Below are 16,674 nucleotides of genomic sequence, written 5' to 3' on the forward strand. Positions count from 1 at the left end.
TGGCCTATGCTCTCAATGTCAAATGCAGAAATGTTAATCCATGCATTTATGACCTCAAGGTTAGATTATTGTAATGCTTTATTGGGTGGTTGTTCTGCACGCTTAGTAAACAAACTACAGCTAGTCCAAAATGCAGCAGCAAGAGTTCTTACTAGAACCAGGAAGTATGACCATATTAGCCCGGTCCTGTCAACACTGCACTGGCTCCCTATCAAGCATCGCATAGATTTTAAAATATTGCTTATTACTTATAAAGCCCTGAATGGTTTAGCACCTCAGTATTTGAATGAGCTCCTTTTACATTATAATCGTCTACGTCCGCTACGTTCTCAAAACTCAGGCAATTTGATAATACCTACAATATCAAAATCAACTGCAGGCGGCAGATCCTTTTCCTATTTGGCGCCCAAACTCTGGAATAACCTACCTAACATTGTTCGGGAGGCAGACACACTCTTGCAGTTTAAATCTAGATTAAAGACCCATCTCTTTAACCTGGCATACACATAACATACTAATATGCTTTTATTATCCAAATCCGTTAAAGGATTTTTAGGCTGCATTAATTAGGTAAACCGGAACCGGAAACACTTCCCATAACACCCTATGTACTTGCTACATCATTAGAAGAATGGCATCTACGTTAATATTTGTCTGTTTCTCTCTTGTTCCGAGGTCACCGTGGCCACCAGATCCAGTCTGTGTCCAGATCAGAGGGTCACTTCAGTCACCCGGATCCAGTACGTATCCAGACCAGATGCTGGATCAGCACCTAGAAAGGACCTCTACATCCCTGAAAGACAGTGGAGACCAGGACAACTAGAGCCCCAGATACAGATCCCCTGTAAAGACCTTGTCTCAGAGGAGCACCAGGACAAGACCACAGGAAACAGATGATTCTTCTGCACAATCTGACTTTGCTGCAGCCTGGAATTGAACTACTGGTTTCGTCTGGTCAGAGGAGAACTGGCCCCCCAACTGAGCCTGGTTTCTCCCAAGGTTTTTTTCTCCATTCTGTCACCGATGGAGTTTCGGTTCCTTGCCGCTGTCGCCTCTGGCTTGCTTAGTTGGGGACACTTCATCTACAGCGATATCGTTGACTTGATTGCAAATAAATGCACAGACACTATTTAACTGAACAGAGATGACATAACTGAATCCAATGATGAACTGCCTTTAACTATCATTTTTGCATTATTGACACTGTTTTCCTAATGAATGTTGTTCAGTTGCTTTGACGCAATGTATTTTGTTTAAAGCGCTATATAAATAAAAGTGACATGGACAGTATACCGTACACACAGTTTCAATGGAGGGACTGAGAGCTCTCTGACTAAATCTAAAATATCTTAAACTGTGTTCCAAAAATAAACAGAGGTCTCACTGGTTTGGAACGACATGAGGGTGAGTTATTAGTTACATCATTTTGATTATTGGGTGAACTAACCCTTTAAAGTGTGGCCAGAAACGGGCCAAAGTGAAATGTATATGTGTGTGTGCCTGACTTTGTGTTGATGTGTGCCTGACTATGTGTTGGTGGGTCGCTGGTGGTGGAGGACTGTGCTTCTCCTCTTCCTACCCCCCTCTCGATCGCCAGCCAAATACAACCAACGCCTCAACCATTGCTCCACCTCCTGGTTCGTAGATTCTCTGCATCCAGGATTTATCTGAATGGCTTCTAGAAACAAACAATTAAAAGATATCATGGCAGGTTTCAGAGTTTAAATATAAGTCATTTTAAAGACAAAGTAAAGACAGGCAATGCCATTTAAACTTAAATTTAATTTAGGCCTTTAAGTTAAGTCCCATTCTTCTGTTGACTTTGTGTGACAGACTTAAGGGAAAGGGATAGCATAATTTGTTCATACAGTTTCTTTACCACTATGGAGTTAAACAGACCCAGACCTTACAAAAGAGAGGTATACATAGTCTGACAAGCCAGACTATATCATAATGTGTAGTCTGACCACGAACGATAGACTAACACCCCTTTCACACGTACATGGTTATTTTGAAAAACGAAGACATTTCTCTGCATTTATGTCCTTTGTTAACATACAAAAAAGATTTGCCTCTAAAAACGGTGGCCATTACACTGGAGGCGGCCAAGAGCCTTTATTCACCCTGTATTGAGGGGTGGCAGCTCATCGAAGTGACTACGAAGCTGGTATATGAACCTAAAAATGTTGCCTGGTACATCTAATCAACACTTTTACCTGTAACAACATTCTTGACTTCTAGGCCCTGGGATGATGTTTTGCCATGGAGGCCTGTCCAATTGATTTTGCAGGCCAAGTCGTTCTGAAGAAGCATCTTCATGACCCTCCACACAGTGTCCTTAAGCGTCACGCCCCCAGCAAGGCCCAGTGTCAGCACTTGGAAAAAAAAATGTTTTAAAAAAAATATGAATGTTCATTGCGGAGAAAGCAAAAAAAAAAAAAAAAAAAGTTCTGAAAAAAAATCTGGTCCAACTACTAATGATAAAAGTAATTATTACCAAGTCCTTTCTCTTCTCTGGCTTTGTCTTAATGTCACGGTCCAGCGACAAAAGAGCCTCAGCATCCCTCAACGGCAGGAAACTTCCGTCCATTTGGTGTCCATGTGGTGTAGGTGTAGAAGAGAGATCCTGAACAATCCGCAGCAGATTTCTTTGCATATCACACATCACCTCCTGCTTGGCAATGATCTCTCGTAGTAATGCTGAAACCAGAACATTTTAAAAACTGTTCATTCATTGACAGCTGTAACATAGAAATGTATTATAAATGGAAATGGAGCATAAGGTCTCACCAGAGTGCAGGTCCATCTCAGAAGCAGCATGAGGGGCAAGATGGAATGGCTCAGAAGTTCCATGGTGGCGAGACGTTTGAGAGGGAAGATGGTAGGATGGCTCAGGAGGTCCATGGTGGCGAGATGGCTGAGGAGGAAGATGGTAGGATGGCTCAGGAGGTCCATGGTGGCGAGATGGCTGAGGGGGAAGATGGTAGGACGACTCAGGAGGTCCAAGGGCGTTAAACGGCTGCAGAGAGGCAAGTTGACTAGCTGGCGGAGATATTTCATCTGATGAGGAAATGGCATCATGCAACAGTGACGGCAGAGGTGGAATGGAGGGCACCTTAGGGAGGACTGGTTTTCGCTTTACAGACTCCTCATCAGACTCCTCCTGACTCGAGAGGAAGCGCTGGTTTGGTCTTTGAAAAGAGAAAACTAAAATTATTTGAAGCCCTACAGCCGTGTAAGGTCCGTTTACACTGCCTACTCTGAAGAGACCTATCTATGAATAAAACTCGATAAAACTAAGGTTTTGAAGTAAATTAAATCCTACAGTTACGGTTTCTCACCAACTACCCCACATACTATTTTTTTCAGTGATACTTCTTACAGAAATTTGGCAACTTAAATCTTTTTACATGCCTTTAAAGACTAACGTTATGTAGATAAAACTGAGCAAAATCTGAGTGCAACACACAATATCCTGGATTCAGCAGATTTGCAACATACCTGGTTTTTCTTTTTACTGGCCTCCCCTCCTCTGCTTCTGACTGGAGGTCTGTGTCATCTTCTGCCCGGCGAAGTTTCAACCTTGCCTCACTAAAGCTATCTGTCAAGAATGGGAACCAAGTGAAAAACAAAACTTTACCCAAACCGGTATTGGTGTTGTGAGATAAGATCATGATTGTTATATATTAAATCATTCAGTTCTTGTAATGTCTGCATCCCAGTGTCAACTTTACATTACAAAAAACAAATAAATACACTTAATGACACCAGTCATAAACATAGGTGTCATTAAAGGTCATGATGTGCGTCATGCTAATAAGGCTCACTCTTATGTAGACACTTTAAAATCAAGTGTTACCATTACATTTACATTTTAAGAAATACATAAAAAGGTGGCTTAATTTAGTCTTAAACCATGAACAATGGATTAAAGTGAACACTTACTTGCTTTGTAAAGAACCCTGATGTCATAACTTGTCCAGGTCTCCTTAGGCATCTCACAGTTCTTGATGGCCTTCAACATGGCAACGGGGTTTGTAGTTAGGCCATTTACAGACCTCTCCTTCCACCCACACACCTGGCACCACCTCCACTTCATTTGTCTTAATGAAGCTCACTATGAAATACACTGAGGGTTGGGGGGGAATTAAAAGTTATTTTTGATGTAAAAGAGGAAATACAACAAAACTGCCCTGTTCCCCATATGGCATCCTGAAATATTTGAATACATCATTTAGCCTTGTACATTTTAAATCTGAAGAAAAATTTGACTACAAAAACTCCTACTTCTTGAGAATCAACTGGGTAATGAAAGAATGTCCCCATCTTTGCAAATTCACGGTAGATGATGTACTCCTGGCCTTTATAGACAATAATATTTTCCACCAAAGCAACAACCTGATTGATTCTAACACAATTGTCTCCTTCTGTAATTCTGACGTGCACATCATTCACTACCAGTTCTCTGAATTGAAGAACATCCCCTTCAAACAAGTCAGGTACAGGCCCATTTCTATGCTCTATATTTACTTGCATTTTTGGCCACTTAACTTCAGACACTCTACGGATAACCTAAGTTAGAGGGCTGTGTGGTTTCCTGATCATTTTTTTTAATGTACACAGGTAATTTTCAAATGGAAACCCAGAGATCACATCTAAATGACCATGAATCTTTACATCATCACTAAGATGAATCAACCCATGTATATTGTAGACAACAAACTCAGGACCATACAATTTACTGAAGTGCTCCACAAATGACCCAAGTAACCTTTTCGCAAAACCATTCAAAGCTGAACAAAGGCGGGGATTGGCTAAAATCGAGATGGCAACTGATAGCAGCATGAAGTTGTTATACATTTCCTCAGGTAACACACCCCTAAGAACAAGAGGACCGGTGTACAGAAGGAACTGCCTGAGTTCAGTTGCCTTCTACCTTAGTCTTTCTGCCAGACTCCTTGGCTTCCTAGCAAATTCAACTGGGACAAATGCCTTCAAACTTAACAGCTTTTCAGAGATCTCCTGCATGTCACGACCCGACAATGCCACCAATGATACACCATACTCAACAGCCCAGTCAGACAGAGCAGTGGACAAATCTAAAGGAGGAGATATCTCATCATCCTCCTCATCATCTTCAGAGACCTCATCCTCACTCACCTCAGTGTCCACAACTTCACCAAAGTCACTACTTACCATCTCATTGTGCACTACGACACCTGTGCAAAGATTTCTTTGTACCTCTAAAATTCTGTCATTTGTCCTTTTTATGGCTCGCTTGCGCATGTTACTCCACTGTGACCGCTCCATGTGAACTGGGGAAAACCAAACACAAACATTTGTTAATGCTACTGATTTAGAGAGAAAAGGGAGAAGAAAGCTCTATATGCATTTCTTGAACAGTGTATGTCTCAAGTAGTCTAGGCTGTACTGTAGGGTAAACCTTAGTCACATAATAAACAACTCCACTGCTCATTTGATTTATTAAGTTGGCTTGAGAAAGCCAACTTACTGAAATTCTATTTAAACTTATTATTAAGTTGGCTTGAGAAAGCCAACTTACTGAAATCCTATTTAAACTTATTAAGTTGGCTTGAGAAAGCCAACTTACTGAAATCCTATTTAAACTTCTTCTTCTTCTTCTTCTTCTTCTTATTTTTCTGGCCGCAAAATCTTTGGACACTAACTCCTCCTAGACCGTTCAAGCTACATACTCCAAACTTGGGTCAGACCTTCATACTGTTCTGACTTGGTGTGATATATCTTTTCAGACTGGTTTGAGTTACGTTTTTCTTAAAAATTAATATTAAAAATCATAAAAATGCCCATAGACTTTCATTGACAGGATGTTCAGATGACCCAAGCTCAATCAAGCTTTGATGCTAATCAATTTAAACTCATCTAATCTATCTATCTATCTATCTATCTAATTCTAGCATCATGCTAGCAACATAATAATCATGCTAGCATGGTAAACTATGGTAAATCATGGTAAACTATGATAAATCATGCTAGAATCAGTAAATCATACTTGAACATGGTAAATCATGGTATACTCTAGTAAATCATGGTAAACTATGGTAAATCGTGGTAAATTATGGTAAACCATGCTAGCAACATGGTAAAAAAATTCTAGCATCATGCTAGCAACATAATAATCATGCTAGCATGGTAAACTATGGTAAATCATGGTAAACTATGATAAATCATGCTAGAATCAGTAAATCATACTTGAACATGGTAAATCATGGTATACTATAGTAAATCATGGTAAACTATGGTAAATCGTGGTAAATAATGGTAAACTATGGTAAATCATTGTAAATAATGGTAAACTATGGTAAATCATGGTAAACTATGGTAAATCATGCTAGAATCAGTAAATCATACTTGAACATGGTAAATCATGGTATACTCTAGTAAATCATGGTAAACTATGGTAAATCATGCTAGAATCAATAAATCATACTTGAACATGGTCAATCATGGTATACTATAGTAAATCATGGTGAACTATGGTAAATCGTGGTAAATCATGGTAAACTAGTAAATCGTGTTAAACTGCTAAATCATGCTAGAATCAGTAAATCATACTTGAACATGGTAAATCGTGGTATACTATAGTAAATCATGGTAAACTATGGTAAATCGTGGTAAATCATGGTAAATTATGCTAAATCATGGTAATCTATGATAAATCATGTTAGAATCAGTAAATCATACTTGAACATGGTAAATCATGGTATACTATAGTAAGTCATGGTAAACTATGGTAAATCGTGGTAAATCATGGTAAACTATGCTAAATCATGCTAGAATCAGTAAATCATACTTGAACATGGTAAATCGTGGTATACTATAGTAAATCATGGTAAACTATGGTAAATCATGGTAAATCATGGTAAACTATGGTAAATCATGGTAAACTATGCTAAATCATGCTAGAATCAGTAAATCATACTTGAACATGGTAAATCGTGGTATACTATAGTAAATCATGGTAAACCATGGTAAATCGTGGTAAATCATGGTAAACTATGGTAAATCATGCTAGAATCAATAAATCATACTTGAACATGGTAAATCGTGGTATACTATAGTAAATCTTGGTAAACTATGGTAAATCGTGGTAAATCATGGTAAACTATGGTAAATCATGGTAATCTATGATAAATTATGCTAGAATCAGTAAATCATACTTGAACATGGTAAATCATGGTATACTATAGTAAATCATGGTATACTATAGTAAATCATGGTAAACTATGATAAATCATGCTAGAATCAGTAAATCATACTTGAACATGGTAAATCATGGTATACTCTAGTAAATCATGGTAAACTATGGTAAATCGTGGTAAATAATGGTAAACTATGGTAAATCATGGTAAACTATGGTAAATCATGCTAGAATCAGTTAATCATACTTGAACATGGTAAATCATGGTATACTCTAGTAAATCATGGTAAACTATGGTAAATCGTGGTAAATTATGGTAAACCATGCTAGCAACATGGTAAAAAAATTCTAGCATCATGCTAGCAACATAATAATCATGCTAGCATGGTAAACTATGGTAAATCATGGTAAACTATGATAAATCATGCTAGAATCAGTAAATCATACTTGAACATGGTAAATCATGGTATACTCTAGTAAATCATGGTAAACTATGGTAAATCGTGGTAAATTATGGTAAACCATGCTAGCAACATGGTAAAAAAATTCTAGCATCATGCTAGCAACATAATAATCATGCTAGCATGGTAAACTATGGTAAATCATGGTAAACTATGATAAATCATGCTAGAATCAGTAAATCATACTTGAACATGGTAAATCATGGTATACTATAGTAAATCATGGTAAACTATGGTAAATCGTGGTAAATAATGGTAAACTATGGTAAATCATTGTAAATAATGGTAAACTATGGTAAATCATGGTAAACTATGGTAAATCATGCTAGAATCAGTAAATCATACTTGAACATGGTAAATCATGGTATACTCTAGTAAATCATGGTAAACTAGGGTAAATCGTGGTAAATCATGGTAAACCATGCTAGCAACATGGTAAAAAAATTCTAGCATCATGCTAGCAACATAATAATCATGCTAGCATGGTAAACTATGGCAAATCCTGGTAAACTGGTAAAACATGGTAAACTATGGTAAATCGTGGTAAACTATGGTAATTCATGCTAGAATCATAGTAAATCATACTTGAACATGGTAAATCATGGTATACTATAGTAAATAATGGTAAATTATGGTAAATCATGGTAAACTATGGCAAATCATGGTATACTATAGTAAATCATGGTAAACTATAGTAAATCGTGGTAAATCATGGTAAACTATGGTAAATCATGCTAGAATCAGTAAATCATACTTGAACATGGTAAATCGTGGTATAATATAGTAAATCATGGTAAACTATGGTAAATCGAGGTAAATCATGGTAAACCATGCTAGCAACATGGTAAAAAAAATTCTAGCATCATGCTAGCAACATGCTAATCATGCTAGCAACTTGCTAGTCGCATGCTAGTCATGCTAGAAACAAGCTACCAACATGCTAATCATGCTAAAATCATGCTAGCAACATGCTAGTCGCATGCTAGTCATGCTAGAAAAATGCTAGCAACATGCTAATCATGCTAGAAACATGCTAGTCGCATGCTAGTCATGCTAGAAACATGCTAGCAATATGCTAATCATACTAAAATCAAACTAGCAACTTGCTAGTCGCATGCTAGTCATGGTAGAAACAAGTTAGCAACATGCTAATCATGGTAAAATCATGCTAGCAACATGCTAGTCGCATGCTAGTCATGCTAGAAACATGCTAGCAACATGCTAATCATGCTAGAAACATGCTAGCAAAATGCTAGTCGCATGCTAGTCATGCTAGAAACATGCTAGCAATATGCTAATCATGCTAGAAACATGCTAGTCGCATGCTAATCATGCTAGAAACATGCTAGCAACATGCTAATCATGCTAAAATCATGCTAGCAACATGTTAGTTGCATGCTAATCATGCCAGAAACATGGTAGCGACATGCTAACAACATGATAATCATGCTAGAGACATGCTAGCGACATGCTAGCAACATGCTAATCATGCGAAAATCATGCTAACAACATGCTACTCGCATGCTAGTCATTCTAGAAACATGCTAACAACATGCTAATCATGGTAAAATCGTGCTAACAACACGCTAGTCGCATGCTAGTCATGTTAGAAACATGCTAGCAACATGCTAATCATGCTAGCAAACATGCTAGTCACATGCTAATCATGCTAGAAACATGCTAACAACATGCTAGTTGCATGCTAGTCATGCTAGCAACATGCTAATCATGCTAGAAACATGCTAGTCGCATGCTAATCATGCTAGAAACATGTTAGCAACATGCTAATCATGCTAAAATCATGCTAGCAACATGTTAGTCGCATGCTAATCATGCTAGAAACATGGTAACGACATGCTAACAACATGATAATCATGCTAGAGACATGCTAGCGACATGCTTGCAACATGCTAGTCGCATGCTAGTCATTCTAGAAACATGGTAACAACATGCTAATCATGCTAAAATTATGCTAGCAACATGCTAGAATCATGCTAGAGAAATGCTAACAACATGTTAATCATGCTAGCAACATGCTTATCAAACATGCGACTAGCATGTTGCTAAAATCATGCTAGCAACATGCTAGTCACATGCTAGTCATGCTAGAAACATGCTAGCAACATGCTAGTCGCATGTTAATCATGCTAGAAACATGCAAACAACATGCTAGTCGCATGCTAGTCATGCTAGTAACATGCTAGCAACATGCTACTCATGCTAGCAACATGCTAGTCGCATGCTAATCATGCTACTCATGCTAGCAACATGCTAGTCGCATGCTAATCATGCTAGAGACATGCTAGTGACATGCTAATCATGCTAAAATCATGCTAGCAACATGCTAGTTGCATGCTGGTCATGCTAGAAACATCCTAGCAACATGCTAATCATGTTAAAACATGTTAGTCGCATGCTAGTAATGCTAGAAACATGTTAATCATGCTAGAAACATGCTAGAGACACGTTAGCAATATGCTAATCATGCTAGAAACATGCTAGCAACATGCTAATCATGCTAAAATCATGCTAGAAACATGCTAGTAACATGCTAATCATGCTAGAAACATGCTAGTCGCATGCTAATCATGCTAAAATCATGCTAGAAACATGCTAGTAACATGCTAATCATGCTAGCAAAATGCTAGTCGCATGCTAATCATGCTTGAAACATGCTAGCAATATGCTAATCATGCTAGAAACATGCTAGCAACATGCTAGTCGCATGCTAGAAACATGCTAGCAACATGCTAATCATGCTAAAATCATGCTAGCAACATGCTAGTCGCATGCTAATCATGCTTGAAACATGCTAGCAACATGCTAATCATGCTAGAAACATGCTAGCAACAAGCTAGTCGCATGCTAGAAACATGCTAGCAACATGCTAATCATGCTAAAATCATGCTAGCAACATGCTAGTCGCATGCTAGTCATGTTAGAAACATGCTTAGAAACATGCTAGCAACATGTTAATCATGTTAAAATCATGCTAGCAACATGCTAGTCGCATGCTAGTCATGTTAACAACATGCTAGTAACTTGCTAATCATGCTAGAAACATGCTAGCAACATGCTAGCAGCATGTTAATCATGCTATAAACATGCTAGAAACATGGTAGCGACATGCTAGTCATGCTAACAACATGCTATTCGCATGCTAATCATGCTAGAAACATGCTAGCAACATGCTAGTCATGCTAGAAACATGGTAGCGACATGCTAGTCATGCTAACAACATGCTAGTAACTTGCTAATCATGCTAGAAACATGTTAGTCGCATGCATTCTTTCTGTCAAACTAATCTATCATTATTTCTTTTGAACTAATCTTTATCATTATTTCTAACTAATCTATCTGTCATTCTTTCTAACTAATATATCTTTCTTTCTTTCAACTAATCTATCAATCTAACTTTAAACTATATACTTCTAACTTCTTTAAACTTCTTCAAACTTTCTGGTCAGGCTTTCTCAAGCCAACTTAAAGTTTGTCTCAACAAACTTTTTTTTCTAGTTTGTATTGAAATTTGAAATCAAATCTTTCAAATTTCAATAAACATATGCTGATCAAGGCATACAATGTTACACTAGCCAAATAAAACAGCATCATTCAAAAATACTTAGAAAAGGTAATGAAAAATACTTCCTGTTGAAGCCTGCAGCTTATTGATAATTTTACTGCATGTAAAAATCTGTCATGCTCAATTGTGGAATAAGATAGAAACCATGCAATGAACACGGGAAAGGACATTTTTTGTTGGTGAGGTTAAAAACAAAAACATCCGGACTTTGACACAATTGGATAGCACCATGACTGTCATCGGTTTAGTGATCTTATACCACCTATATCAGATACACCGATGTGATTTGCTCCCGGCGATACAAGTGGCAAAAGTAATGTGCATCATTATTCATTGCCAGAGTGTCTCACAGAGACAATTAAAATTGTGCTCTTGCGAGAACTCTGGAGTTTCTAGGATACAAGAAGGCTGTGGTACATCGATTTTCATACAACGCAAACTCATAGCTGCCAACTTTAGAGTTTTGCTTGAAGTGAGATCTTGTTGTTGGGATATAAAAAAAAATCTTGCATCACAATAAGTGTATTGTGATTGTCAAAACATTTTAGTATCTAAACTGAATTTTATTAGGTTTAGTGACAACATCTGGTAAGCTACGTTTTTTTATTATTGCTTGAAACAAATTTCAGCTTTTCAGTTAAATTCTTGTGATTTGATTTAATATTGACTAATTTGGATAAATATTAGGTACACAAGATAGACATTATTTTTTCTCAAGAAAAAAAACTGGTAGTATTAAAAAAATTTCAAATTAAATATAATGCGTTTTTTATTATATTAACAACATTATCTAATGATACAAGTAAAAATATAATAAATGTGTAATATAATAGGCTATACATATTTAGCTAAATACTCTATAGCTCTTTTTTTTCTAGCCAACTAACGTGCTATGGCCTATATTATGGTCATTAAATTGCTTTCCTGAGGTAGGCTAAATGTTATGTGACAATTGTTCTCCAGCTGTTTTATTGACCCCTTTCCATAAAATTGACAGAATCTGAGATTGTTTTATATCATGAGTAAGCTGCTTGGTCTAGTCTGTTGGTCTCCGTGTGCTCTTTGCTTCGCGATTTTTCAGTGCATGAGAAAATGGATGTGTAGTGTGAGAGCATGTGAAAAGTGTTAATTGCGTTTGTCTCACGGTGAATGCGGTGAATCTCATGAAGGCACGGGTTTTTTAATAGCCCAAAACTAAGTGGAAAACATGTCAAACTCAAATTTAGAATAAAGCTGGCGCATCCCTCATGTACACTAGTAGGCAGAATGCAGCGGGAAAATGTTTGCCTCCTGCATTCTGTCGGTGACCAACAGACAGAACGACAGCGCCATCTTGACCACGCCAAGCGGTGTGAATAGACACAAAGTAGTGGCTTTTATACGGATTTCTTCAAACAACCATTGAACACTCGAAAAATGTGCTATTATAATACAAATAAACTACTTATCCATATCCATCTACTTAGCAGATAAAAGATGTTTGCATAGCCAATGCAAAAAAATGCTACATAGAACAAGAGTTAAAAACATACAGAACACAACTTACCTTACTTTTACTTGGCTCTTGATAATCACCGGTGAAATCTCCGAACATTTGGTTCGGTCAAGAGAAACGGGCCCGGTTAGCTAAAGTAAGTGCTGACGCTAAGGTCTGGTACAACTATTCAAAAACGGGACAGTTTATGCTTCTCATAACATATAATATAATATGCCAGTTTACACGGAACTTACCACCTAACGTATACAACAGGAAATATAATTAGGTAACTGGCTATTTGCAGGACAGTTAATGAAATTACTAAAAAATAAATCATAGTTCAGCTTAAGCAACACACTTTACCTCAACAGTTCAGGTACTGTCTGAGGATGAGAATTTGTCCGACTCCGTTTAAAATGGCGCGGCAGCAAGGTCAAAGGGTAAATCATAAATGTTTTAATAAGTTAGTTTTTTCATACTTAAATATCCATTTTTATTTTATTATGTCAAATAAATTATGGTCAGACCCTGCCTTTACATACATTTTAAATATGATTTCAGTAAAATTGATTAATTATTAAATTGTGTAACTTCGTGTAATTTCATAGTTATGACAAAGAGAACTTTGTCCATTAAGGCGGGCGTACACGGTGCGATTTTTGCTGTCGTACGAGTTCGCATGCAATTTTTTTCAATCGTGTGGAAATCGCGTATGCTCGTATGGTCGCGGCTCGTATCATTTGCGATGAATTACAAGCCGAGCAGAGTGGCTTACGAGCACTTCCCGACCTCCTGATCATTTTTAAACATGTCTAAAAAGTTTGTGAGCTATCAATTTGAATTCGTGACGTGTGCGTTTGAACGAGGCGATTGTGGACTATTGACCAGGAGGATAAACTCGCTTAAGTCTGACATGAACAGCGAGCACTGTATGATGTTTCTAGCAACATGTTGCAATGCCTTTTTAGTTCTCTCTCTCTCTCTCTCTCTCTCTCTCACACACGCATATGTAGTTTACAGGGACTCTCCATAGACGTAACGGTATTCTATACTGTATATCCCCATACACTACCTCTATCCATCACGGAAAATGCATGTTTAAAATTTCTATTAAACACCGTATAGTATTTTTTAAAGCCATTTGGTTTACGAGGGCACAGGAATTGTCCTCAAAAACCATGTTTACACTGTAATACCTATTTCAGATATTTATAAACCATATACAAGAACACACACACACAGGGTGACCAAATGTCCCGGTTTCCTATCGCTGAAAAATAACCTGTAAGTTATGTGTAGGAAACAGTCACGGCTCGTATCAATATTTTATATGCCGTTATGAGAGAGGGAGAGCAGTTATATTAGGCGCGTTCGACTTGAAGCAGCGCTGCACAGAATGATCACCTGTATGACATCAAAGTACCGTGAGAGCGATTCGAATGCATTGGAAATGTGTGTGCTCTCTTATTGCTCTCGCGGTACTTTAATGTCATACAGTGATCCTTCTGTGCGTGCAGCGGTGCTTCAAGTCGAACGCGTCTATCAACTTCGTGCGATTGCTTCTGGAATTCGCAGGTTGTAAAATCGTGTCGTATATCATCTCGTCCGTACGATTTTCAGATAAACTCACTCGTGCCGTGTGCGTGGACATACGATCTTCCGACCATCCGAATTCGCACTGTGTACGCCCGCCTTTAGTGGCATATATATATATATATATTAGGGGTGTAACGGTACGTGTGTTCGTACCGGACCGTTTCGGTACAGGGCTTTCGGTACGGTGCACATGTGTACCGAATGACCGAATGCAATATTTTTTTGCGGAACATATACATTTTCGTGTTTCCAAACGAACATATTAAATGGTGGAAGTCTCCGCGTTCAGCGCAAATCCTGCCTTGCAGCTGATTCTAAGGCCGGTGACACACTGGCTGCGTGGCGTGAGCGTGGCGTTTCTGCTGTTTGTCAGTTGCGTGACACCTGCTTTGCGTTTTCTGTGTCTTTACACACCAGAATCGTGCCCGACGCGACGCTGGCGCGCTGCTGCTACTGTAGGTGACAAAGAGGGAGGCCGCCGACAGATCAGGATCTTGTCTTCACTACAACAATATCTATACTTCATGTTGAGCATAAATATAAAGCCTACTGATAAAGGACACCGTCAACAGTATTGATGGCAAAATAGACTATGTTTGACAGGTGCAATATGCCAGTGTGTCACAGGCCTAAGATTTTCAAAAGGCATCACGCGAGTGTGAACATCACTACAACTAGGAAAAAAACGATTGTAATTCAAACGCAGCTCCCGTCGGCATTTAAACAGACCTTTGCTCTTAATTCTGATCGGTCCAACGCAATAACGAAATCTGAGCAGGTCTCAAAACTGAAACTGTTCATGCTGCACTTTACACTTTGGAAAAGTTATATATATTTTTTAAATATGAGCAGGCCTACAAGCTGGGATTGGTAATGCTGCACTGTAATCATAGTTATTTATTTATATTTTTCATTATATTTTATTATATGATATTGGTTTGAGACTGAGAGTATTTTATTTAGTGGAGAACTTTGCAGCAGTATTTTTTCTTATTCTTTTTTATTTTATATATATTTTATTAAAAAGTATTTTTTAAAAAGTGTAAACAAATTGTTAAAAAAAGTTTATAGTCATAAACAACCTGCAGTTTAATGTTTTCATTTCTTTCCATTACTGTACCGAAAATGAACCGAACCGTGACTTTAAAACCGAGGTACGTACCGAACCATGATTTTTGCGTACTGTTACACCCCTAATATATAAATATATATATATATATATATATATATATATATATATATATATATATATATATATTATGATAAAACTGGAGAGGAAATACTTGTTTAAGTCATTTCACAATCACTCCCACAACAGCAACTGAAAAATACATTGAATCTGGCATGTTTCATATTTGCCAGAAGAGAGCCATAAAATAATGCCCCTCCCTCCACCACCTCCAGCTGCGCCACCACCTCCAGCTGCGCCACCACCAAGTCCGGGACTCTTCAGGGTTGCCATCCATTTGCCAACAACTTACACAAGCCAAACAAATGCCAGAAGAATCCAGAAAAGGCCCGGAAAATTTTGCTATCTGGGAAGAGCTTCTGCTGATTTGTCATTCATTTAATCGTATTTCATCAATTATAATGTCAATTAAAATTATATATATTTTTATCTTTAAGAAAGATTATTTATAGCCTAAAAATGGCAAGGTTTTACCAAGTAGATTACAACATGTTCCTGGCTCAACATCTTTGTTGATCCTGGAACTACAGTTTACTTGTAACTGATTTCGCTGATAGTTTGTATAATACTAATAATGTTTGTATAGTACAGATGTCATATGTTCGGAGACCAGAAATATTATTTTTCCATCTACTCTGCTATTTGATGTTGTACAGAAAGAATGCTGTGACAGTTGGTCGGTGTGGTATTTTGTTCTGCCCCTCCTCCATTGTGATTGAACTCTCACTTATCTGTAAAAAAAGCTGAGTGTTCAGCGCTTTAAAGCCAGAAAAAAAAAAAAAAAACTCAGCTACTCATGGCATTTTAAAAACGTGGCACTCCAATTGAAGAAACACACCAGCCGCGTAAAAAAAAAAAAAAAATACACGCAGCCTAAGTGATTGCTTCATCTATACCAAAAAATATTGTTAAATGTTGTTAAAAAATGTTTAAGAAATATTCATGCAGTTTCAAAGTCTGTCCTTTTTAAGCTAAATTAGCCATTGTCAGAAGTGTTGCATCCAAGCCAGAAATGGACTTACCACATAGGTTTAAATTGTTATGCATTATATGGGTCATATTTGCCATGTCATATTAGTGGCACTTTCGGCTCACAGCCAGATGAGGTAGTGCCACTGTACCATATCTTTGCCAAAACTGGCCAAGATATGTTTTAAAATGACTGGGCCAAATTTCCATAATTATATG

General features: G+C 37.7%; 1 protein-coding gene across 2 annotated transcripts; it reads right to left on the reverse strand.

The window, feature by feature from the left end:
* Window positions 1-1,346: 1,346 nt before the first annotated feature.
* Window positions 1,347-12,816, reverse strand: LOC132155602 (uncharacterized protein C2orf16-like). 2 transcript variants are annotated; one of them, XR_009437305.1, is made up of 6 exons: window positions 12,771-12,816; window positions 3,502-3,601; window positions 2,791-3,191; window positions 2,498-2,700; window positions 2,217-2,375; window positions 1,347-1,678 (listed from the first exon to the last, which is right to left on the reverse strand). XR_009437305.1 is itself a non-coding variant. In XM_059564346.1 (5 exons), the coding sequence occupies exons 1-5, from the start codon at window positions 4,097-4,099 to the stop codon at window positions 2,370-2,372; spliced, it is 864 nt and encodes a 287-aa protein (XP_059420329.1). In that variant the 5' UTR covers window positions 4,100-4,122; the 3' UTR covers window positions 2,288-2,369. The 2 variants fall into 2 exon arrangements, 1 of the variants encoding a protein (XP_059420329.1); XM_059564346.1 differs by lacking the exons at window positions 1,347-1,678; window positions 12,771-12,816 and adding an exon at window positions 3,946-4,122 and having other exon boundaries at window positions 2,288-2,375.
* Between the last annotated feature and the right edge of the window lie 3,858 nt (window positions 12,817-16,674).

Source organism: Carassius carassius, chromosome 13, assembly GCF_963082965.1.
Source record: "Carassius carassius chromosome 13, fCarCar2.1, whole genome shotgun sequence".
In the NCBI taxonomy this organism is placed as follows: Eukaryota; Metazoa; Chordata; class Actinopteri; order Cypriniformes; family Cyprinidae; genus Carassius; species Carassius carassius.

What these genes read in the sequence shown, in the direction of transcription:
- LOC132155602 (XM_059564346.1), bottom strand. Translation starts at nt 4,099, where the DNA reads ATGAAGTGGAGGTGGTGCCAGGTGTGTGGGTGGAAGGAGAGGTCTGTA. An exon ending in CAGGGTTCTTTACAAAGCAA is followed by an intron (nt 3,602 to 3,945) that starts GTAAGTGTTCAC and finishes CATTCTTGACAG; the next exon opens with ATAGCTTTAGTGAGGCAAGG. An exon ending in TGAGATGGACCTGCACTCTG is followed by an intron (nt 2,701 to 2,790) that starts GTGAGACCTTAT and finishes TTCTGGTTTCAG; the next exon opens with CATTACTACGAGAGATCATT.